Source organism: Rosa chinensis, chromosome 4, assembly GCF_002994745.2.
Source record: "Rosa chinensis cultivar Old Blush chromosome 4, RchiOBHm-V2, whole genome shotgun sequence".
In the NCBI taxonomy this organism is placed as follows: Eukaryota; Viridiplantae; Streptophyta; class Magnoliopsida; order Rosales; family Rosaceae; genus Rosa; species Rosa chinensis.
The window spans coordinates 57,329,243-57,353,294 of record NC_037091.1 but is presented as its reverse complement, the minus strand read 5'-3'; the positions used below and the strand labels follow the sequence as shown (position 1 = coordinate 57,353,294).

At 38.5% G+C, this 24,052-nt stretch overlaps 4 protein-coding genes and 2 non-coding genes across 11 annotated transcripts; 4 read left to right on the top strand and 2 right to left on the bottom strand.

Annotated features, from left to right (window-relative positions):
* Positions 1-878: 878 nt before the first annotated feature.
* Positions 879-2,642, bottom strand: LOC112196352. The gene has a single exon (XM_024336668.2). It carries the CDS (start codon positions 2,302-2,304, stop codon positions 1,342-1,344), a length of 963 nt encoding a protein of 320 aa, XP_024192436.1. The 5' UTR covers positions 2,305-2,642; the 3' UTR covers positions 879-1,341.
* Positions 2,643-3,098: 456 nt separating this feature from the next.
* Positions 3,099-6,524, bottom strand: LOC112196351 (probable protein phosphatase 2C 14). Its single transcript, XM_024336667.2, has 5 exons — positions 6,155-6,524; positions 5,885-6,046; positions 5,533-5,703; positions 5,278-5,457; positions 3,099-4,278 (listed from the first exon to the last, which is right to left on the bottom strand). The coding sequence occupies exons 1-5, from the start codon at positions 6,446-6,448 to the stop codon at positions 3,346-3,348; spliced, it is 1,740 nt and encodes a 579-aa protein (XP_024192435.1). The 5' UTR covers positions 6,449-6,524; the 3' UTR covers positions 3,099-3,345.
* Positions 6,525-8,124: 1,600 nt separating this feature from the next.
* Positions 8,125-8,197, top strand: TRNAA-UGC. The gene has a single exon. It is a non-coding gene; the product is annotated as a tRNA-Ala (tRNA).
* An 87-nt stretch (positions 8,198-8,284) lies between these two features.
* TRNAK-UUU lies at positions 8,285-8,357 on the top strand. Its single transcript has one exon. It is a non-coding gene; the product is annotated as a tRNA-Lys (tRNA).
* Positions 8,358-8,450: 93 nt separating this feature from the next.
* LOC112200259 (chloroplast sensor kinase, chloroplastic) lies at positions 8,451-11,804 on the top strand. Its single transcript, XM_024341286.2, has 9 exons — positions 8,451-8,971; positions 9,051-9,212; positions 9,289-9,612; positions 9,706-9,771; positions 9,849-9,917; positions 10,011-10,103; positions 10,235-10,443; positions 10,631-10,904; positions 11,294-11,804. The coding sequence occupies exons 1-9, from the start codon at positions 8,567-8,569 to the stop codon at positions 11,546-11,548; spliced, it is 1,857 nt and encodes a 618-aa protein (XP_024197054.1). The 5' UTR covers positions 8,451-8,566; the 3' UTR covers positions 11,549-11,804.
* Positions 11,805-17,824: 6,020 nt separating this feature from the next.
* On the top strand, positions 17,825-23,199 carry LOC112196484. 6 transcript variants are annotated; one of them, XM_024336840.2, is made up of 15 exons: positions 17,825-18,074; positions 19,345-19,431; positions 19,565-19,676; positions 19,757-19,897; positions 20,469-20,573; positions 21,111-21,194; positions 21,269-21,384; positions 21,475-21,576; positions 21,664-21,777; positions 21,876-21,932; positions 22,054-22,120; positions 22,259-22,312; positions 22,422-22,496; positions 22,597-22,632; positions 22,815-23,199. In XM_024336840.2, exons 1-15 carry the CDS (start codon positions 18,070-18,072, stop codon positions 22,923-22,925), a joined length of 1,266 nt encoding a protein of 421 aa, XP_024192608.1. In that variant the 5' UTR covers positions 17,825-18,069; the 3' UTR covers positions 22,926-23,199. The 6 variants fall into 6 exon arrangements, with proteins under 6 accessions (XP_024192608.1, XP_024192610.1, XP_024192612.1 ...); XM_024336842.2 differs by having other exon boundaries at positions 19,272-19,431; XM_040518090.1 differs by lacking the exon at positions 17,825-18,074 and adding an exon at positions 18,300-18,803.
* Positions 23,200-24,052: the final 853 nt, after the last annotated feature.

Below are 24,052 nucleotides of genomic sequence, written 5' to 3'. Positions count from 1 at the left end.
TAATTATGAACTCAACGTGATGTGAGGATGCATTTAATTAATCAATTTGTTAGGATTAGCTTGTACTTAACACAAAATACAAAATAAAGGGATACAAACACAACTCGCTCACACGAATTGTGTCTCTAACTTTTGAATTGTGTGATGTGAGGATCCTTTGATTCATTCTTCTCACAAGTACCATTCATCTTCTATTGGTCACCATTTTCTGAGTTGGTAAATGGAGATGAATTAGGTTCTATTATTATGCAAATCATGATTTTAAATGAATGAGTTGGTAGGATTTGAGAAGCTCTTTCCATGTTCCATGTTTTGGTCATAGTGGGAAACATAATTACAATAAGTACGTGAGGATGACTATCAAACAAATGGATATTCCAACAAAATATGAATGGCTCCTTTTCGAACCCTATGAAATTGGCTTGTCATAGAAGAAACACAATGGACCATTGAATCACTAACCTCACTTGGCTTTGCTTCTTCCTCTCTTTGTGTTCTGATCATCTCCCATGCCAATGCCTCTTCATCTTCTAAAAAGAACTTGTTCAAAAGTGTCGAGTGAGGGTTGAACTGCCTTTTTACTGGGAATGTATTATTGGGCTTGTTTCTTTGTCAAACATGGAAATATCAAGTAAAAGTAGAAGGGCCACCAAAGAGGCCCATCATCTCATGTCATGCAACGATCTATTCCCAACTTTAGGGTTCTCGTTCATGTGACCGGCGGATGGCCAATCTTGGCCATCTATCTAATTTTTCGTCATTATGGTATTATTGAGTTGTGAGAAAAGATGTGGATTGGTATTCATGGTAAAATTTTATAATAGCAATGGAAGTTGGACTGTTGGAGAAAGGAAAATTCAAAGTCAAAAAATTAGAGGCGAAATCTAATAGTAAATACTCGTAACTACAAGAACTACGTCACTTTCTTGAAAGAAACAATCGCACACCCCACTCTTGCTGCACACAAATACACAAACTATATACAGGGCTCTGCTTCATTCACCTATGCAGAAAATAGTAATTAAATACAACTAAAACAAGAACCAAGAATACAGAAGATAATTCACATACAGTTGAAAGGAACTCAGAATGGGTAATTGGGTGAATTGGGATGGGAAGATTATTGGACATGTAAATGTGGATCCAATCTGGAATGTCGAATTATGTCCACATTATTCTATTCCAGCTGTTTGCAAACTCCTGAGTTTCTTTTGGGCCCATCTGTTCCTCTGTGGGAAGCTCACTGTTCTAGCTGTGCATGAAGGTGGAGCCTTAATCAGATTCATCATCATCATCCCTTTTCCTTAATTCCTTGATTAATCTTCTTAATGATGAACACCATCATTCCACTTTCCAAGCATAAACCAATAAGGAAAACCCAGATGACCCACCTGCATTATCATCATCCTCATCTTCTAATCCAGACCTTGACTTTTGATGATTAGTCAAAACTGGGGTTGTTGTTGATAAAGAACACTCTGCAGATTCTGATGGTATTGGCTTGAATATGAACATTCCGTACCTTGGACCAGAGCTAAAGAGCCAGTCATGAACATCATAATAGACCTCAACTTTGGTTTTGTTCACATCAACGGACTCATTGCCTCTGAATTTCCACTGAAGGTGCTTGACATGAATGGCTTGGTTCCCATCAATCTTTATCTCCAATTCTGGATCAGCCCCGGACCCGGTTACAGAATTGTTGTTGTTGTTGTTGTTGCACTCAATTAAAATCTCATGAAACCTTCCCTTTCCCTTGTCATGAAACTTGATTCTTGTTGAGTACTTCCTCTTACCAAACAAATGCTCCTTCCTTGAAACCAAGATTGGTTCAATCAGTGATGGTCTGCAACCTGTTCTTCTATATGCATCTTTCTTCTGATCACCAACAAGCAACACCACCTCTTCTTCACTCACAATGGCAACATAATAGTCCGACTGTGGCTCGGTTTCGCCATTGAACTTTGCAGCTTTTAGGTCCCAGACAACATCCACTGTGATCCCATCCACCATGAATTGTTTGGCGCCTGTCTTCCTCCAAAAGTACCAGGGCTTCAGCTCAACCTTGCATCTATAGTCATCCTCTCCTTCTTGGCCTTGAACAGAAACAGAGAGGCCATGTAGCAGAAGATTCTTGCACCAAGTAATAGTGATCAAACGACACTGACCAGCAATCTTGGTACTATAAACAGACTTACACACACTCTGGCCTGACCTGATCACCCCCGCCGGATCATGATCAACCGGCCTTTGATGAGTAGCACCGGCCGAAAAACAAGCAGGAATTCCAATTGGATCATGCATATTGGTTACACAATGAAGTGTGCAAAACACTCGGGGAATGATCAGACTACTATAAGGTGATCGGGAAAGTAGATGAATGAGATGATCAAGAGTTTATGATCTCACCCACAAGATTTGGAAGAAAGCTTTTTCAGGGCAACATGTAATCAGCAAAAGTAGGATGACCCAATTGGACCAGTTTCAAAGCTGGCAGAGTTAAAAGAGGCAGGGAAGTGAGGGTTGGGTAAGACTTAACACGTTTTGGTGTAAGCCGTGTAGGCTAGGCTTTTTCAATCTGTTACTCCCTTTCTGATTTTAACAAAACCCACTTTTTTCTTCTTCGAAGTGGTTTGGCTTCGAGATTGGTTTGATCCCCATAAATCTATCTTTTTCATGCATGGAGAAAAGCAACTCACCCCTTTTTTCATAAGGATATGAATTTCATGTGACACTGTACTGGAAAATAAACAATTAAGACTAGGGGATCGTATGGGTGAGATACAGAGGGACTGAAAAATTAAACTTTATACAAGAATTTGGATTTACAATGTGTGGTTATTATACTCTCACATGACTTCTTTGTATAGTTCACCAGGGTTTTTTCACCTCAGCATTGAGCGGCATACAGTAAAAAAATGGAGTACGGTGTACTATGCTGCAGAGTTGTGGTGGGGAAGGTAAATTTGCAGCAACGTATATAGAAAAGACATGTAGAACGGATGTGACACAATTAAACTTTCATTGATGCCAACTGAAGCTTCAATTATCAGTAATTCAATACAGCAATTCCTACATTCATATATATATATATATATATATATATATATATATATATCCGCACATTGTACAACCAAAGCTGAGCAAGAAGCACTAATGAAAGAAAGGTAATTCAGATTATATTAGACTCAGCTTCAGGTGGCGCGAGATCATTAAGCTTTTACAGAGAGAGAAAATGACTACCTGGTTAAAGAATCTAACGTATACTCAGCATGGATTAGACCATCAACAGCTTTATGTATAGCTTTCTGCAAGTGCAGGGTTTCCCAGTCAACTGACCTAGGCCTATCCACTGTTGCATCTAAAATGATTGAGATCAATTATCATTACGGTGATGTCATCCAAGCTACCCCTACTCAAAGTAAGGTTCACAAGCTCCTTGCAAGCAGTCACCAGTCCACCAGAAGCAGGTCTCATTTTATATCCACTGTTCTCTTTTATGGGAGATTCACTCTTCATGTTTACTCGCTTAACCAATGATATTCTCCTTGACTTTGATGGAGGGCTTTCGTTTTCACTTGCAAATTCGTTCTCACCACAGGTAGGTCTGATTTTACATCCACACTTCTCTTTTATGGGAGATTCAGTCTTCATGTTTACTCGTTTTAACATTGATAGTCTTCTTGACTTTGATGGGGGGCTTTCATTTTCACTTGAAAAGTCATTATCAGCATCTTTAGAGCCAAAGAGTGCCTTCTTATAGCCAGGAGATTGCATCCCTTTTGGCTGTTTAACCAAGGAAATCCTTCGCAACTTCGATGAAGGGCTCACATTGACATAGCCATAGTCCTCATTATTATCTATCAGTAGTTCTCCAGGGGATCGAGTCCCTTTTGGTTGCTTAACCAATGAAATCCTTTGCAACTTCGATGAAGGGCTCACATTGACATAGCCATAGTCCTCATTATTATCTATCAGTAGTTCTCCAGGGGATCGAGTCCCTTTTGGTTGCTTAACCAATGAAATCCTTTGCAACTTTGATGAAGGGCTTGCACTAACACAGCCACTCTCATCATTATTATCTTTCTGGAGTTCTCCTGGGGATTGGGTCACCTTTGGCTCCTTAACCAACAAGGTCCTTCGCAACTTTGATGAAGGGCTCACACTGACACACAGATGGTCTTCATCATTATCTTTCAATCCGTTTCCTGGGGGTGCCATTTTCTTCTGAACTGAACATGTTCGTGTCACCATGTCAATTGCTTCTTGGTTGCCAACCTAGATAAAATGATAAGCACAAAATTTAGAACGGATTGATTTTCAAAATTTTTGACAGGAAGGTGGACTAAGATATCTCAAATTCATGCAGCAGGCAGGATGTTAAACAACAATAAGGATTCCGCCAAGAATGCATATACATAATTAGTTAATAACACACTGTAACACATTGTGACACAATACTGAGTATTCAAACTATTAAAAAAGCATATACACGATTGATTTCACAGTTAATCTCTACATATCCAAGTCCTACTATCAATGGGACAATTAATTAGCTTATTCACCAAGCATCAGTTTAATTCTCTGGCCTGGAGATATAATGTGTCATGTGTTGCATTGATAAAGCAATAACAGAACCTAGAGCAAAACTTAAATGCTATAGAAATACAAAGAATCTTAAATCAAAACTTGCATAATAATAACACAGGTCATGATAATTGATGCCAATGCTGGAAACAGGTCTACTCAGGAAAAAAACTAACCCAAGATAGGGAACAATTAAATAGCTTATTCACCACAGCAGCATTTTAAGTCTGCCCAGGAGATATAATGTATGCCATGTGTTGCATTGATAAAGCAATAACAGAACCTAGAACAAACTTAAATGCTATATGAAATACAAAAAATCTTAAACGGAAACTTGCATATAAATGATATTATAATAACACAGGTCATGATCATTGAATGTCAATGCTGGAAAAGGAAGACACTCAAGATGAAAATTAGCCCAGAATAGGGAACTGAGCCTATATAATATATGATACACATATTTTCATATGAGTGATATGATCGATGCCATTCCAGTGCCTCACAACAATATCAGCAAATCTATTCAAAAGGAAAGTCAATGCATTAAGATGGACCTAGGACTGGTCTAGATAAGAATGCACAGGCAGGTGGTGAAACAGGCAACGAGAGAACAAGAAATGATTGCCAGATCTGCCCCAATTTTGAGATATTTTCCATGGATTTGTCATGGATGAAAACTTCATTTACCTTTTCCCACAGTCCATCCGAGGCTAAGACAACAAAATCCATATCTGGAGTCAGCTGTAAGACATTTGTTTCAGGCTCACCCAGCACCCAGCTCTTCAGATGAGCATCTCCTATGCTTCTTGAAACAGAAAGAACCCCATGGACCCTCCATGCTCCTCTGTGGAACTCCACATATCCTCCCTAATCACGGTATCAAACCATCACAAGACATTCGTAAATTATCTGCCAATACCATGCAATCTAGACAATATGTACCTTATCCTGTATTCTTTGGCGTTCGCCCTCCTGTGCCGCAGTATGATCTCTTGTAAGTGCTTCGGCCACTCCACCTCTGGAGAGAACAGCCCTACAATCTCCCACGTTCGAAATAACCACCTCCTGCTCATCGACTAAGGCAGTTACACAGCAGGTACCACTCCCTACACCCTGCATTCACTCGCAGTAATCAATCAACAGGTTCATAATACAAAGGCCGCGAAAGAGAATAATCAATCAACCAACCAACACCAACTTTATGCATGAATAATATCTTCAAAGCAATTGGACTTAAGTTGTGTGATACACAGCTAGGCATTAAGGGCGCTAGAGAATTCAGAATTGCAATTACCTGTTTCAAGAACTCGTGGTCTGTTTTCAGATACCCAGCTCTAAAGGCCTCTTCTTTTTCTGCACAAGCTTCCATCATTTCAAGAACGTTAGTGTGCAAATTCTCAGCAGCAAACTCTGCAGCCTTACTACCACCATGCCCATCATAAACCCCAAAGAAACCCTACACAATTTCAGCAACGCAATAATCAAACTCTTGAGAATTATCAAATACATATGATGGAAAAAACCCTTCAGGATTTTTGATCAAATTGATTGATTGATTGCTTACTCTCTTTGAGTTGCCTTGTAAGCAAGAAACAATCTTATGCGCGTCTTCCATAAACTTCTTCTTGCCTTTGGCGGAGGAGACCCCAACTCCGATCCCACTGAAGCAAACGACGCCGTTTCGCGGCGCCAAGTCACGCTGCTTCTCGGTTTTAATTTCTTGCAGGACGTTTGGGATCTCAATCTTCGGCGGTCGCTTCCGCTTCAGAGAAGAAAATGCGGTAATTGGATCCAGCGCAGCGGGGATTGAAGAAGCGTCGGAATGTGAAACGGCGGCGTTTTCTGTGGTCGTCGTCATTGTAGTTGTGTGAGGGAGAGAGAGAGAGGCTGCAACGGCTATAAAGAATGAAATATTGATTGGGTAAAGTGAGTGAGGAGTCAAGAGCAAGGAATGAAAGCGGTTAGGGTTCGTGGGGTCAAAGTTGCGAGCCGTTACAAGTGTGGTCAAGAATTTGAAATAGCATAGCTGGAGTGGGGAGTAATTACAAAATTTTAGTCTAAAAACTTGTTGCAACGTTGTAACAATGTTTGACTCTTATTTTAGCCCACCAAAGAATCTTCTTTTTGTCCGGGTGATTTGATCTTTTGGGTACAAAATTATTTGTTATGAGATAGGTCTCATTGAATGCGTCAAGGGACATTATATGTAACCACATCAGATACAAAACTTAGAATTAGAGATCGTTACCAACTTAGAAAATTCCCATTTCAAATATGTTGAGTTTGATTTCATAACCATTCCGGGGAACTCATTTGCCACTTATTTCAACTCTGCAATATAGAACAGAAGTAAGAACTAAAAGAGATTTGTCAAAGAAATACCAAAATTTAATCCAATAGGTGCCTATTAGAAACTGGACTGCCCTGCTTGTAGTTTAATTTATGCACAGTTTATTGCGCATGTGATCTAATTTCAATTTGAGAAAATCCAAATTATAACATTAATTATACCTATTGAATTGTTGACTTAATTGATTTTTTTTTTTAAATAAACGTATATTATGAAAGTGATTAATAAAATGAACCATTTCTGTTTTAAACTGAAAATGTAAGGATTCATTAATTATACCTTTGTAAGTGTCCTACTGCTTCAGCTATTCTATCTTCACCTCCATTTAATGTTGGAGGCAGGATGCATTTGATCAAAGTGTGGAATGGTACTCAACAATCTATTAATAACATCTTTCTAAGTGCAACTACATGGCTTGAGGAGTTTCAATAGTCTAGACAAGTGCTTAAATCTGCTCATGCATGAACTACACAAAACTGGAAACCAGCCTCTGAGGGTAGATGGAAGTTAAACGTTGATGGAAGTTATCTCCCCGAACCAGGTAAATGGTGGTCTGGGGGGAGTACGTTCTACGTGATGGTTTGGGGAATTTTCGAGCAGCATTTGCAGTTCCTGCATCTAATGTTGGCTCTACTAAGCACACTGAGCTGTTGGCTATTAAGGAAGGTCTCATACTGCTGCAGACAATGCGGATTGAGAACGTGGTACTGGAAACTGACTGTCTTGAGGCGACCTATGATATAGCTGATGTGCAGCATGATTTGAATGCTTTTGGCGGCCTGGTGGATGATATAAAGATTGCCTTAAGGTCTATTCGTAATGTTTCAGTATGCCATACTCCAAGAACTCGTAATGGAGTGGCACATAGACTAGCAAGTATTGCTTATGAAACTAAGAATAGTTGTCTTTAATTTACTAGTATACCAAACTGCATTGTGGATGTAAAGCAGTATGAGCGTAATCATCTTGTCTAAGGCATGCTAATACAGTTATTTCTTTTATTCAAAAAAATTAATGTCATAAAGGTTAAAAAAAAAAAAGGATTAAAATTATGTTAATTTAGGAAAAATAAAATTGATAAAGTTTAACATAATTATGTAAAAAAAGGATTGTTATCAGAACTTATGTAAAAAGGAAAAATAAAATTGATAAAGTTTAATTTCAAGGGATTGTTATCAGAACTTGGGGATGTAGCTCAAATGGTAGAGCGCCCGCTTTGCATGCGGGAGGTACAGGGTTCGATCCCCTGCATCTCCAATAGAGACTTATTTTTTCTGTTCAAAACTAAAGAGCTTTGGAATAAGCGACTTGTTCAATATAGTTTGAGACAGAAATCGTTGAATGGCCGTCTTAGCTCAGCTGGTAGAGCGCGTGGCTTTTAACCACGTGGTCGTGGGTTCGATTCCCACAGACGGCGTCTTTCTCTTCATTTTTTTTTTGCTTTTACCGACGTCGTTTGGCTTCCAGTTGGGCACGCTGAAATTCATTTCCGTTACATCCCACTCGAACGGGAAAAAAAAATCAGTCGCATACTTTATCGGCAAATTGACTTTTATCTCCTTCCACTCAACTCTCGTCTCTCTGTGCCTGAAAACTTCCTCCCTCCTCCTCCTCCAACTTCCCCCAATGCTTCTCTCTGCTGCAATCACTCACCAACACCCCTCAAATTCCACTTCTACCCTCCTCCTTTCCCCTATTTCCCCCAAACTCCCCTCCACCTCCCTCAAACCCCCTCAGCGACCTCACCTCCTCCCCAACGCCTCCCTCCAGAACCCTACCCCCCAAACCATCCGCCACGTCACCCACACCCCCTCCGATGCCGACCCCGAAGCCAACAACTCCATGGTCCCCTCCGCCTCCGCTGTCGCCTCCGCCATCCGCCGAGCCTCCACCTCCCCCGTCGACTTCATGCAGAGGATCGACAAGGACCAGAAAAACGGCATCGTTTTGCCCAGCTCCGACTTCCAGCGACTCTGCATTCAGCAGCTCGACCTCTTCCGCCGTATCGTCCATCCCGACGCTCTCCTCTCGGTCAGTCTCTTCATTTCACTACCCAAATTAGCTGAATTCATTTTTCCAATTATTAATTTTGTTGTATTATTTCATCAAGGTATATGTAAGACCAGCTGGTAGCTATGTGATGGACCGATTAGAGCTGCGTAGAGTGACTTGCTATCCCGGCGTGAATGCATCAGATATTGTGATTTTAGTTGGCAGTTTTAGTGTTGCCACCGGTTTTCGCGCCGCAGAGGCAGTTCTTTCCAATCACAAAGTAAGTAGCTGATGAGTTTCAGTGTTGAAGTTTTAGTTTCAAATTGATGTGTTAATGATTTAGTGGAATTGTGCAGGTGGAAGTTATAGCGGAGTGTAAAGCTATGGTTTTTCCTATGGTGAAGCACCCTTTTGTGGTGGGGTTCTTGGTTGCTGAGTTACCCAGGATGGAAATGCCGTCACCGGGGAGTGTCCTGGGTGAAGGCTGTGATTTGGTTCACTGCCCCACTCCTGAGGAAGCCTATGCTTCGCCTCAGGGATCCGATGCCATATCTTGGGATGAGTACTCTTTGGAGAATGAACCGGAACGAGTAGTGACAATGTACAAGTTTAGTGCGGAGCAGAGATCAATTGCTATCAACATTTCTCGGTCTTTAGCTATGGCATATGTTATGGATCAGGTAGTTTACAAGGTTATGGTTCCGATATCTTTGTCTTTTCAAGTCTATCTCATTTTGATTTTGGGGGGAAATGTTTATCTGTTTCTTATGCAGAAAGCAACGTTACTCCAGCAATCATCGTGGCAGAATAACGTAAGGATGAGCAGTCTAGTTGAGCAGGTAAGAAATTTTTTGTAGTATTTGGGCATTTACCTGTGGGAGTGATTGTAATTTTTTCTTGTTGTTGTGTTTTGCAGATTCGTGGTCCTCTTTCTAGCATTCGCACTTTGAGTAAAATGTTGTCCATGCATACAAAGAGAAGTGAGGTTTGCCTTCTAATATAACCTTCCTTTTAAGTTTCAGCTAATCTGTATAAATTCCATATCCTATATTTACATTGGAATGATATGCTTATGTAGATTTCTTATGACATTGTTGAAGATATACTGGTACAAGGCGATCAAGTGAAAGATACCCTTCAGCAACTCCAAGATGCTGTTTACTTGACTAAGGCAATCAATCTTTCTCTCTCTGAGACTGCTTATTACTTCAAAAAATTTGAAGCTTTTCTAGATTATTGAACTATAGTTGGTTGCTTTTATAGTCGAAGACACATTGACCTTTTCATGTTAATTCTTTTCAGGCTAATATTATGCGCTATAGCGAACAAGACTCTACATATGTATATCCTGACGCACGGAGGTCTCAATTATTGAATAACTTGCCCAGTGATAGTTCCAGCATTAAGATGCAAATTTCTGGTGAACAACTTTCTCTAAATGCTCCAACCAAAGATATAGAGATACCGATGCCACCTCTAGCCCTTGCTCCTTTACGGCAAGATGGAATTAGGTAGGTCTAATTCTAAGGTCCATCACTTGAGATGATAAACAAAAAACTGACTGTATCACTTTTGATTTCACAAGTGCATGCAGCTCCTTATGAATGCTGGGCATGCGAGATAACTTTAAGTTAATTTCTTTTTAGTCTTTAAACATGAATTTTATTGTGTCTTACGATTGTCAATTATGTCAGGAAGACCATGCAATGTTTCTGATATACTGGTAGATTTGGTAGAAGCTGTAAGACCTCTTGCCCATAACCAGCAGCGTAGAGTAGAACTGAGTGAACTTGGAAAATCTTTGCAAGTAGCTGTAGAAGAACCTGCTTTACGACAGGCTCTGAGCAATTTAATCGAAAGTGCATTATTGCGTACGCATGCTGGGGGAAAGGTAGAAATTGTGTCTACTGAAGCTCCAGCAGGTGGTGCTTTTGTAGTAATTGATGACGATGGGCCTGACATGCATTATATGGTAAAAATCACAAACTTTGAACTCTGTTATCGTTATCTTCTATACATTTACCATTTGTTACTCACCGCCTGTTGAGAGTACCCACAGTTACATGTTTTGAACGTTTAAAAAGTTTAGGGGTGTGGTAATGCAAAGTAGATTTGGATGTGACTTTCTGTTGAGATGAAGCAGCAAATGCTTTACGTTAGTGATAGTTCATACTCTCAATTAGTTTTGCTTGCAACAAGCTAGACTTGCTTACTCGGAAACTTAATAGGGTTTCTTCTTTCTGATAATTTGTATTTCTAAACAAAACCTCAATACCTGCAATTTTGTAAGTTCTGTTCCAATTTTGGCCAATATTAATCTTTCTCATAGATGAATTGTACTTTTGGTGTTTTCAACTTCAGACACAGATGCATTCCCTCGCACCCTTTGGAACTGATCTCCTCTCAGAAAATATGGTTGAAGACAACATGACATGGAACTTTGTTGCTGGGCTGACTGTTGCCCGCGAGATACTCGAAAGTTATGGTTGTGTAGTCCGTGTCATATCACCCCGGAATAAAGATGCTGCCCTTGGAGCAGGTGGAACTCGAGTTGAAATCTGGCTTCCTTCTCTCATGGAATTCTCTGGTATTGATGGCCCTCTTCAGGATGAGTAGACCAACAAACAGATTAGTCCTGCTGCCTCTGATTGACTATTAGTGAGAATGCGGTGGTAGAATTTGGGAATTCTTTCCTTGAACATGCATGATGCTTCCAATATTTGCGATTTGGAGCAAGTAATTTTTGTATAGCTTTTCTGTCTTTCCACATCATGCACAGTTTGTACTGTTGTACAGAAATAATTGAAAAGAATTAGGGCCACTGAAAGCCCCATATATATTGAACTGGTTCCAAAAATTTTATCATTCTGTATAACTGTGTGTAAAAGTTAAAGCTTACAAAGTACTGAGTACTGGATTGTTTGTTTGTTTTTTTTTTTTTTTTCTTCCTGAACATTGAGTACTGGCTAATTAAAGGGACTTGATTTTCTGAGGAATTTTTTTTTTTTTTCATCAAATAATTCTTCATGTGGGCTTACTTAGCTTCCATGCATGTATTTATTCAGATAATTTCATAGTGGTGCGATAGGTATTACCCGTGCTAACTAGTTCCAGTTTCAAGTGATACCACGTTAATGTTATGTTTCAAAAAACGAAAAACACAAAATTTTGTTCTTCAACCTTCTGCATCCTCTTCTTCTTCCAACCAGTTCAGAACATCACATCGGTGAAATCTTCGACTGCTTCTTCGAAGCTCAGATCTCTTCAGTTGTCAGCATAGGAAGCTCACCTTGTTCAACAATATCCTCGGCCGCGTACACATATATGTTACACTAGACGGCGGCGTTAGTTCGTGCGACTTGACTGAGGCATCCACGTGGATTGAATTATGTCCTCATTGGTTTGAACCATGTACTGTGAGGGGCAAGGGACTCGCTAGACATTGGATGGAGACCAGCCTCCAGATCTAGACTCTAGAGCATCCTCGACTCCTTTATTGCAGCCATTGATTGTGGTAGTTAACTCAATCTTAATGAAGTCAATTTAGTATATACTATATAGAATCTCATGTCCAAATTAAGTGATTATGATCATATTGATATTAATTTGACTTGCAGGAAACTGAGGTACGTGCTCCTCTACACGGAGAGGACCGGACGCCATCTCTGGCACAAACCCTGCTCGCGAGTCAGTTGGGGGTGCCGGAAATGCAGAAAGTCTTTTGCTGTGAGAGCCGACCGTAGAACTCACGGTAGAATCTCGGGCAAGCTTGAACCAATACAAATCTACAATGTCTTACACATAGAGCCATTGTTGAAGCTCTCTTGATTAGGCCTCTGATTAGTGATTAACTGATTGCACAAGAACATACATATATGCATGTAATTTTTTATTTTTTTTTCATGTTCATATTTTATTTCACTTGCTGCGAAACAGTAAGACATGACCATGAGTGTGAGAATGGATAGTGCACCCAAATTGGTGCAGGCCTACCAAACTCTTGGACGCGCCAAAACCATTTCATTTTTGCGGAATCTAAGTAGGTCGACAATCAAATTCCATAGAGCCATTTTGTCATGGTCACGACTCACGAGGTCACGTACACTCCCACTTATTTGCTTATTTAAGTTTTAAATGGCGCTGAAACTGTCCTTTACTTTTTCATTTCTTGCAAACAGAATCTTTCAAGGGATATATGAGATGAACTATAAGATAATCTTGTGATGAATTGCGAATAAGTACAGACTGTACAGAGTCGATCAAGTATTTCTAGTAAAATTATTAAGACATTGTTCGTTCCATATAAACTTACAGACCAAGTTTCATGCAATGTATGCACTCAAGACACTTTCTGTCCCAGTACACTGTACTGTACTGTACAGTGATGGCACTAACTTCCCGATCTATTAAATTCATCTGGCACCAACTGTCCCAGTGACCCATCATGTTTACTTCAACCTTCTTCCTCGTCTTCTTCATAGCATGACCAGATCTCAACATAAGAAGCTCAACTTGCATTACGTCCGGCAATGGCAAATCAAAAATTCTTATCTATGGATCAAAAATCTTGGTGAGTTCATTCCGGATCTCAATGTACAAGGAGATTGATCAACATATAGCTAGCATTGAACGTTCTTGTTAATTTGTAAAGATGTCATGTGCCATATGAGATGAATATATATTAGTGATCCTAGTAGTTGAGTTACGTTTCAATTTATACCCCTTAATTACATTGGCTTATAGAATACGGGCAGTGGTTTGCCTCACTAGTTTTTGGCCTCTCACCATGTTTGTTATACTGGTCTATAGAGATGGCCTAACTTACATGAATTTTAAAGCTATACTGGCACAATTATTCTTCGTATGTGTTTCAATTCAGATATTTTGACATGTTGGTGGAACAAGAAGAATTCCAGTCATTCCACGAGCCTCTGCTGAGGGGCGGATCTAGATAGGTTTTGGTTGGGCTCAAGCCCTACCGAACTTTTTGGGCTAAAAAATAAAAAATAAAAAAACCATGCATATGGTTCCTATTTTTGTATTTGTTAATTGCTGTTTCGCTTTCTCAAGCCCACCCGATGGAACGACTTCGATTTCGACTTCGACTTCGACTTGGCAGTTCGCAGACTTGGAGCAGCATAGGTCTGACGTCGACGTAGACATCCCTCCTCTTCTACATTTCTAATCGCAAGTCCTCTTCTTCCAAAAAACTCATGAAGTCTACAATTCTAGCCTTCTTATTCCTCTCCTGAAAGCTCCTTGGATATGTATTGCAAATTAGTTGAATTTCAATCGATTCAATCTGGGGGAAATTCGTGAGCTTTCTTGTTCTTTGTTTATTTGAGTGTTTGTATTGTTGATTTACCAAATGGGTTCATCTGTTTCATGGAGATACATTTGAGTTTGTATTGATGATTTTGCCCATATTTGGACTATAGTCTATAGACGATTACTTGGTTGATCTGATGTCATCAGCACATATATTGTAAAAAAAAATTCCAAATGAAGCAAAGGCAATAGATGTTTGGTTGATCAGCAGCAAATGTAGGAGATTTTGCTTTGTACTGCTGGTGGTTTTATTCTTGTTTCAAGGTGAGAATTGTTAGCATTGTTAATCTATGATCTATAATGCCAGAGATTGTGTATTTTATTTTATTTATTTTTTCAATTAAGTTTGGTTGTTAAATCCTCTTTTGAATTGGTGTATTCCAGTGCAAGCACAAAAAAAAAAAAATTGTTAAGAATTCAAGCCATCCCAAGGTCTGATTCTTGGATCCGCCACTGCTCTTCTCTTAAAAACCCTCACCTACTTTCTCATTCTGACCACCAATCACCCAATCGTGGAACACAATGATTTGGTGCGTGGGTATATATAGACTATGAAGATAGGCCAACTTCATAAAATTTTAAGGCCATACTTTGACTAACCGCAAAGAAAAGCATCCACTTATTTCACAACTTAATTTTCAATCGATGACTACAAATTTCATAGGGAAAGTAGTGGGGAACACATGACCACTCATATTTATATGTGACAAAAACTGAAAATAGGAGATATATTGGGCCATACTCACACTTTGAACATATTCATGACAAAGGATAGTACACCCAATCACCTAATATTGTTGTAGGCCTTCCCACACGATTTCTTGAGGAATTGGTTAGGTCAGGTTCAATTCTTAGAATCTATAATATATATATATATATATATATATATGTAAAGACATTACATTTTATAATAATTCCTATACTCGTTCGTTTTTATTTATTCAACTTCCTCTACAACGTCGATTTGACGCATTTATTTTTTTATAAAACTCATATGACCAAATTAGCAGATTTGCTCACTTAAGGGACAGTTTTAAGAGATTGTGAGGGACAAATGCATCTCAACCACATGTATTAAATATAAAACCAGAAATTATAACGACTTAAAACTGTGCATTTATTTTCAGTAGTCAGATTCACTTGTCCCTCACAATCCCTTAAAAACTGTCCCTTATGTGAGCAAGCCTTACCAAATTAGTGTTCATTAAGTTCATTTGTGAAAATGTAGCATTTAAGTGATTCTCCATGAACAATTGCAATGATCTTATAAGCTAAACTGAAGATTAAAAAAGATTACGCAAGAAGAAAGTTAGACCGAGTAATATAATTAACCTTTATGAAGAAGATAGAGACTTTTCCTACATCGTCTTTATCCATCTTAACCAAAATGTAGTTGTCATACACACTTTGTTTACATCTGAATGATGTAGATCTAAAATATCTTTTCGCATTATCAATTATCCCAAATAGGGTTCTTAGCCTATTGGCAGACAGTAAGACAAGAAGGAGAAGAATGTTCAATCCCTATACGCTATACATACACGTATTCGTATACGGTCAGAGACCAATCACCTGGCCCATCGGAATTAGACATCTCATTATGGGTCCCTTCTGAAATTTCCAATGTGCGCCCGAATCCATTTAGGCCTTTGAGCATCACGTGACACGTGGAAGCACCGAAATGGTTGGAAATGTGTGGCAGCTTCTGGCTTTGGCGACTCGTACCGACCCCTCTTAACGTTAATTGCGGGGTTGGCCAAGGGACACGTGGAGCTCTCTCGGTTTGGTTTGGCCGGGTCAAAGTCAAGCAGACGTATGGTCGCGGATTGTTGCTTACGGCTGGTTGACTATTCTGCACCGTCTGATGCGCGTCAAGAGAATATTTGGAGCATTTTGAGGGCACTGCCGTACTCATATAGTCATACTCCCCCCAGTGGTGGCCTCCTAGTCGTCCGATTTAAATAATTCAAAATGTTGAAGAGTTAAGAATGATTATGTTGAAGAGTCAAGAATGATTGAGAGCCAACCTCATATTCTTGAGTCACTTGTCAAGTTGCCTTTGAAACCGTATTGCTTCCTTAATCCAGTGACAAGGGCTTAATTGGATGTTATCATGACCTAATGACCTGAAATTTCTTAAATTCAAATTTATTTTCTAAATGACACGAAAATGACCCAATGACTTTCTTTAGTCTTCAGTTTTCTGATGTTGTTAGAGATTCTTGATTAAGGTATTATGTCACTTTAATTAGCGATATGTTAATATTTAGTTAGTGATTTCAATAAATATAAATAAAATTATGAGATTTTTTTTCTCAACAACAGTGATTTTGTGATCTTTCGGTTACTACAAGTATTTAATTTCTCAAATTTATTTATTACTTACAACTTTTGAGTTTTTATTTTTTATTTTTCTCCAATTCCTTTCGCCCATTGTTCCTGATTTGAGATTTGGATGTGTTAGGCTTAAAAATGGCTTATGTCTTTAGAGTTGAAAAATGCTAGCAAATAAGGGAAAAAACAATTACTATATTATGCTAGATCTTGGGTTGATGATGAGATTCTGACCCCAAAACCAGGAAACATCTTTTGTGGTAGGGACCTACTATTTTGAAATCAGATTTAGTAATTAACATGTTTAGTTGCTTATAAACAGTTGTTTTACTCCCAATCATTTTCCTATGAAACTAGCTAGTAGTATCTTAATTTTCTCCATAGCACAACATAAAGAAATAAATAAGGTCAAATTGTTTGTGAGGATCGTGATGTTTAACAAACAATACATTCAAATTTCTTCTTTTCTGATAAGAAATCATATCCAAAATTGATTTTCAGTCAATTAGAGACATAAATTAGTTTCCATGATTAGGTCATAACTGACTCTACAATTTTTCACACTATTTAATTTTCCTTTAGAGGTGAAATATAAAAAATTAACATATGTAATTAATTCACATAACAAGTCTTCATCTAATTTTTTTTTTTTATAGAGACATAAATTAGTTTCCATGATTAGATCATAACTGACTCGACAGTTTTCCACACTATTTAATTTTCCCTTACACTATTTAATTTTCCCTAAAAGGTAAAATATAAAAAATTAACATATGTAATTAATTCACATAACAAGTCTTCGTCTAATTTTTTATTTTTGTATATGTTCACCTTTTATAAAAATGTCGTGATTATATTATTCTAAATAACTACTTCAAAATGCGACATGATAATTTGAGATCACAAAACAGTTACTTGAAAAGAAAAGTAGCAAGACCGAAACCAGCAAAAAGGAAGAAACAACAAGGATAGCCGAAAAAGCAAAAGCAGTAAAAAAGTTGCCACATTTTCTCCTGTGAAATTAAAAGAAAAAAAGAAAAGAAAAACAATTTTCTATTTAATGTAATATAATAAAGAGAAGTGGCTTACCTATTATGGACTGTAACTCGAAGTTCTAATAATCCCCATGTTTTTGAAATTTCTAACCCCAAAAACCGTTTTAGTGTTGTTGTTTTAGATCCATCCCCCCGATAAATATTAAGACCCTCCCTCCCCCATTTTCTCTCCCTTGTGTTTCCCTCCCTAGTCCCTAGTCCCTAGTCCAATCCAAGTCTCCCCCTAGCTTCTTCTTCTTCGTCATCATCAAATATTCACATTCTTGCTGTGAACCAACTGAAACCGCTTCTTGCAGTTTCGGCGTTTTCTTATCACGCTTTTTGTTCCTCTCAAAGATCACACCCTAGTCTGTTGGGCGAGCTGCTTTGGATTTCGCGCCGCTGCCTTTTCGCGTGACTCTCCTGCAGATCTTCATCCATATGAGGTCCGTCTTCGTTTTCCCCGATTCTCAATATTACGTTTCTAATTTTGGTTTTGCTCAAAAGGTTCAGTAGCTCTCTCTACTCAGCTCAGCTTTATTTTCAATTTTTTTGTTTTGTTTTGTTTTCGTCATTTTAATCTGATTGCCCGGGTTCTAAGCAAATCGATGCATAGAATTTGTTTGTTAATTTGGCTATTTTCGAAGCTGCTAGATCCTTGTAGAGATTCGGTTCCGATTCTTGTCGTGGAGGTTGATTTTCTGATTTTTAAAGCTACTAAATGCGTTTGATCGCGAAATACTTAATGATGTGAGGTGTAGGCTAGTGGTTGGATTGTTTAGGTTTTCGTCTCTATCTTTGAAATTAAGCAAGCCCAGCTGCTTGTGTGTCTGGTGGGGAGACGGGTCTTTGTTGCTTAGGATTGAAGTTTCGGTGTGAATTCAATCGGAGCACATGCGTTGCGTAACTAGGGAGGGGAGCGTATCTGAGTGTTTGAATGGGTGTTTTGATTACTAGTTGTCAAATGGAAGCACGTGATTGATTTCTAGCGGGAGAGGCGACGAGGAATAAGCACATGATTTCTTGCTTGTGGTTTTGATCACATTGTGTTTGAACGCGGCCTACTTGATAGGTTTGAGTGCAGAGTGTGCAATTGCTGCTGTTAAATGGTCATTGTATTCCGTGAGGTTGATTTCCGACTGAGAGAGGAAAGTGAGTAGTTGTTATTAAGAGAGGTATGGAGTTTCCATCCTAAAGGGATCTCTTTGTGATGGAATAAGCAATAGTGGTGGTTATAGCTTGGTTTTGTCCGTACAGATATTTGAATCATACTCAGCTCTTTGGTAGTTGCAATTCTTGTAGTGCTGAGTCATAGAGTCGTGCTTAAATTCTTGAATTAGTGCACTCAAACTCGATGTCAAACAGAGTGAAAACTGAGGATTTGTTATTGAGAGAAATGCAGAGTTTCCATCTTTAAAGATCTCCTTAACCTTGTGAAGAATGTTACCTTAGCAGCTTTGGGCTGTGACTTGCAAGTGTTAATCCATCTATCTTTATGGTTTTGTCAACCCAGATATTTGAGTCATTCTCAGTTGAAATTTCTTCGTTTTTATAATTTTCTGTAGTACTGAGTCATAGAATCTTGCTTGAATTCCTGAAAGTAGTGCATTCCAACTTATCTTCCTGTTTATACCGCAAACCAGGTATTGTTTCTTCCATGAGGGTCATCATCTCTTTTAAGGGGAATTGCCAACTCAAACCTGTTAAATAATGCAGATCAGCTATCGCTTGCTACCTGCAGTTCCTTTTTCCGTGCATTTATAGTCAGAAGCTTGTAAATAACATGGGAATCCTTTCACGCAGGTTAAATTTTATGGCAGCCTATTTCCCTTCGAAAGAGCCAACTGTTTTTGCTTTTTTATTCTTTTATTCTTGAGTTCTAATTTGCCTCTAATTCCAACTTCTCTCTGTAACATTTGAATTTTGTTGCCTGCAGTGCGGTTGCTAGAAAACCAAATGAGACAATGAGGCTTATTGTGACAACTTTTGTAGGAGTAGTTTTTGGATTCTTGATAGGTGTATCCTTTCCGACATTGTCATTAACGAAGGTGCGGATTGTTTTTTGTTTATTATATTTTCATCCTCATCGAGATGGTGAAACATATTTAATGTGCGTAAACTTTGACAGCTGAATCTCTCATCCAGCCTTCTTCCACCAGTTGATCTATCATACAATGAGAAAGGGAAATCAAGCATGTCAGATTTTTATTCTTATGTGAAGAAAAATAGTAGCTCAACTCATTCTCAGAGACGAAATGATACATCGAAGGTATACCTCCTCTTCCCAAACACTAGCATTAGTAGAAATCTACGATGAGAGGTTTTACATCATTATGGAACTTGGATGTTATTGAGAATTGTGTCACTAAGGTCATTCACAATACAATTGCTGAACTGATCTATAGCTGCATTTGAGGTTCTTGCATATTTGTTATATATATTAATTAACTTTAGGTCAGTCTCAACTGGAGAATACCTGACTAAAAAGTATTGATTGGTCGATCATCTTCCCTGGAAGCTTATGACAGACTTGTTGGCAATATATGTGTGTGTGTGTGTGTGAAAATTATTTATCTGGAGTTTCTTACATTATAGTTTAATAACCATGATTCTTCAATTGGACCCTTTAATTACTAAAGCAATTTTAGGAAGAGCTATAGCAATAAGAAATTGTTCTTGTTTTTCTTAATATTTCCTTGATATGAGTAGCATTTCCTGTACAGTAAAAAATGTCCTGTTCCTATGAGACAACTTTTCATCAGAAAGTCATTGTTTATCCAGACTCTTTAACAGTTACATCTTCTCATGTTCAGCATACCCTTTTTCTTCTTCTTCTGTAGATTTGGGTGCCCACAAATCCTAGAGGTGCAGAAATGCTACCCCCAGGAATTGTTGAAGCTGAGTCAGACTACTACTTGCGCAGATTATGGGGCAAGCCTAGTGAGGTGTGAATTCTACATTTACTTGTACAATTAACATAGTTACAATTTGAGCTTTCCACAACTCCTGCAATGCTCCAATCTATATTTGAGACAATCTTCTTAGTAGATTCCATTGAATCCAATTAATGTCCAGATAACAATTTTCAGATTTTTCTGTTTTGTGTATTGGATACTAGAATGGCATGACTTGGTGACTTAATGAAATAATGGAAAATGGCTGTTTAAAACAACCTAGAAGGTTATGTGTTGGATGTTTTGTTCAGTGGAAATTCATATAAAAGTAGTGAAACTTTGACTTTCGTGATGATCACTTCAGTGAAAATAGAAGTCCATCATCTAGGCCATTGTGTGTCTATTTTTTATTTCTCCCTCTAGAGCATGGTAGAATGACATTGCAACATAATTTTCTATCGTCTCTCACTTTCTCTAGTCTGAGACTTGTTTCACAACTCTGCTGGTGACTCTTAAATGTCTGTTATGGTCTTTTTTTTATTTTGGAGCTTATAACTACAAGGCTTATAATTTGGTTGGCAATCGCAGGACTTAACAACCAAACCTAGGTACCTTGTGACATTCACTGTGGGTATCAAACAGAAAAATAATATTGATGCAGCTGTGAAAAAGGTATCTCGCCCTCTCTTTCTCTCTGTATCTCTCTCTGAGGTGGATGTAGGTAACTAAATACGGTTCTCTCACAGTTTTCGGAGGACTTTACGATTCTTCTTTTCCATTACGATGGGATAACAACCGAATGGGATGACCTTGAGTGGTCTAAGCGGGCTATACATGTTAGCGTTCGCAAGCAAACTAAATGGTAAGAAGGATTGCTAGCTCCTATCTGCAATTTAAAATGCATGTATGTAATGGATATTTCTGGTTTATGACTCCTGAATCTTTGTCGTAGGTGGTATGCCAAGCGATTTTTGCATCCTGACATTGTTGCCCCATACGATTACATATTTATCTGGGATGAAGACCTCGGAGTAGAGCATTTTAATGCTGAGGAGTGAGTCTTTGGTTACTGAGTAACTTTATGTTGTATTTGTTAGTTTACTGAAAACTTAAATGTGGCTGCTTTTCAATCCAATTTCAGGTACATAAAGCTAGTCAGGAAGCATGGTTTGGAGATTTCGCAGCCTGGTTTAGAACCTAACAAAGGATTGACATGGCAGATGACAAAGAGAAGAGGTGACCGTGAAGTCCACAAGTAAGCTTATCTGACCTATGCTGAAAGTTTTCTAGTTCGAAGTTTAGTTTATGAATTATGAAATAACCTTGCAATCCTTCTTCGTAAAATTATTCCAGACAAACAGAGGAGAAACCAGGCTGGTGCACTGACCCACATCTGCCTCCATGTGCAGCGTAAGAACATAAAGATATTTTAATTGCTGTTGTTGTTTATATTTGCTTTGTTTGTGTATTCCTCTTTTGTCTCTCATTTGGTTTAATAATCATTTCTTGTTGCCACTTTTGTTTGATTCAGGTTCGTTGAGATCATGGCTCCCGTATTTTCCCGAAGTGCCTGGCGCTGTGTGTGGCATATGATTCAGGTATGATTGGTGACCATAATCTTGTTCATGATCACCACTTTTAGTCCTCAATTATTTTGCCAGCTTGCTAGTTTAAATTTTATGGGGTATACTGTTTCCTTTTCTGTAACTTATAATGGCAACACTTTGGGATTGCAGAATGACTTGGTCCACGGGTGGGGTCTTGACTTTGCCCTTAGAAAATGTGTAGAGGTGAGTGGCCCACCTCCAATCTGTTTCTATGATGTTTCTTCAACCATTAGTTGTCCTTTGTTGGGATTTCATCTGAAGTCATAATTCAAATATGTTTTCTTGAAAACAGCCTGCCCATGAGAAGATAGGAGTTGTAGATTCTCAGTGGATTGTTCATCAAACTGTTCCGTCGCTCGGTAGTCAGGTAAGAAGCAAATTTTCACCACCGTCCTCTTCACATTTCTGCAGTAACCAAACTTTAAATATTTGATTGAAATGCTAAATTCATCTCTTGGCTTGGGCAGGGTGAATCACAAGGTGGAAAAGCGCCTTGGCAAGGGGTATGTGAAGCCTCTCATTCTTCTTAATTTTAGTCATTGTCTTGCCATTTACCTACCCATAGGGTGATACCCTATAAGCAACTACTGGCAAAAGGTTACCTTGTGAGCAGCAACGATTCCAAAAGGTGCAGGAAACTTCTTCAGTTAATTTTTGCTAATATAACTTTTTATCCCAATGCCAGGTGAGGGAAAGGTGCAGAAAGGAATGGACAATGTTTCAGATGAGGGTCGCAAATGCAGAAAGTGCGTATTTTAAAGCAATGGAGATGTATAATTCGACGACCGCCCACTAGCTGTGCGGCAACGACACAGCGACTGTACACATCCATGACCTCTGTTGTGCTTAGAACTTTACAGATACTAGTAGAAATCCGTTATAAGTTCTGTCATTCATTAATTGATTAAAAACACAAAGATGAGGCAAACCCTTCTAGAACTTCAGTAGTTAGAGAGATCTGCTATGATCGAGTGTAACATGTTTTTACTATAATTATTATCACTACTGTATGATGATGTTATGCTTCTTAAACATAACACAGAAGACCAATAAAATTAGTATTAAGAGAAGGCTTTTGGGTGTTTCTAAATGTAGCCAGCCAATTAATTTTGCATGAAAAGACAATTGTATCCTCATAAGAAATGATATTAAAAGTCATGATAAATTTAGATAATAACAAAATAAATCATAAAGTTTGAAACCCTTTTTCTTATTTATATCCTGCAGTTCATTGTGTTCACCTTGTTACGTTGGATTTTTTCTAGCAAAAGCTTGAACCCAAATTTCACTTTTCATTATAATTGCTTCATCTTAGATTTAATATACATGATATTGACAAAGTTGTCCTTCAACATGTAATTCCGCTTCGCCTGCAGATGAGATGATATTGTAGAGTGGTTCGGGCATCACAGCAATGGTCCCTCGGTAAAACTCCCGTTACCACCACATCTATACAGGAAGATTACTAATTGGATAGGATTAGTGCATTCTTTTCTGTGCTCCACCATTCAACTACCAACCTTGATAATTTCAATCCTGACATTCCTCTGCACCTTACATGTTATTTGGAAACTAATACAGGCATTTTGGGCCTTTTCCATTCCTACACCCATGATTTCCAACTAATTATAAACTATTTAATTATTTGTTGGTGAATGTATGAATGATTTAGACTCAGGACCAATCTATATAATTTGCATTCATAATTCATAAAGGTACCAATAGTAACCAGAAATATTTTCTTTCCAAGCCTATAAATTCCTATAAATTAATGACCACTAACGAAGAATTCAAATGGCTGCATGTAGAAGGGTTTCCTACATACCACGGAGGTCGTTGATTTTGGATCATCGAATGAGTGCATCAACCTACAAGCTTCGATTGGAAGTGACAGCCCAGGCTTAAGGGTGCTCAAGTGTGGGC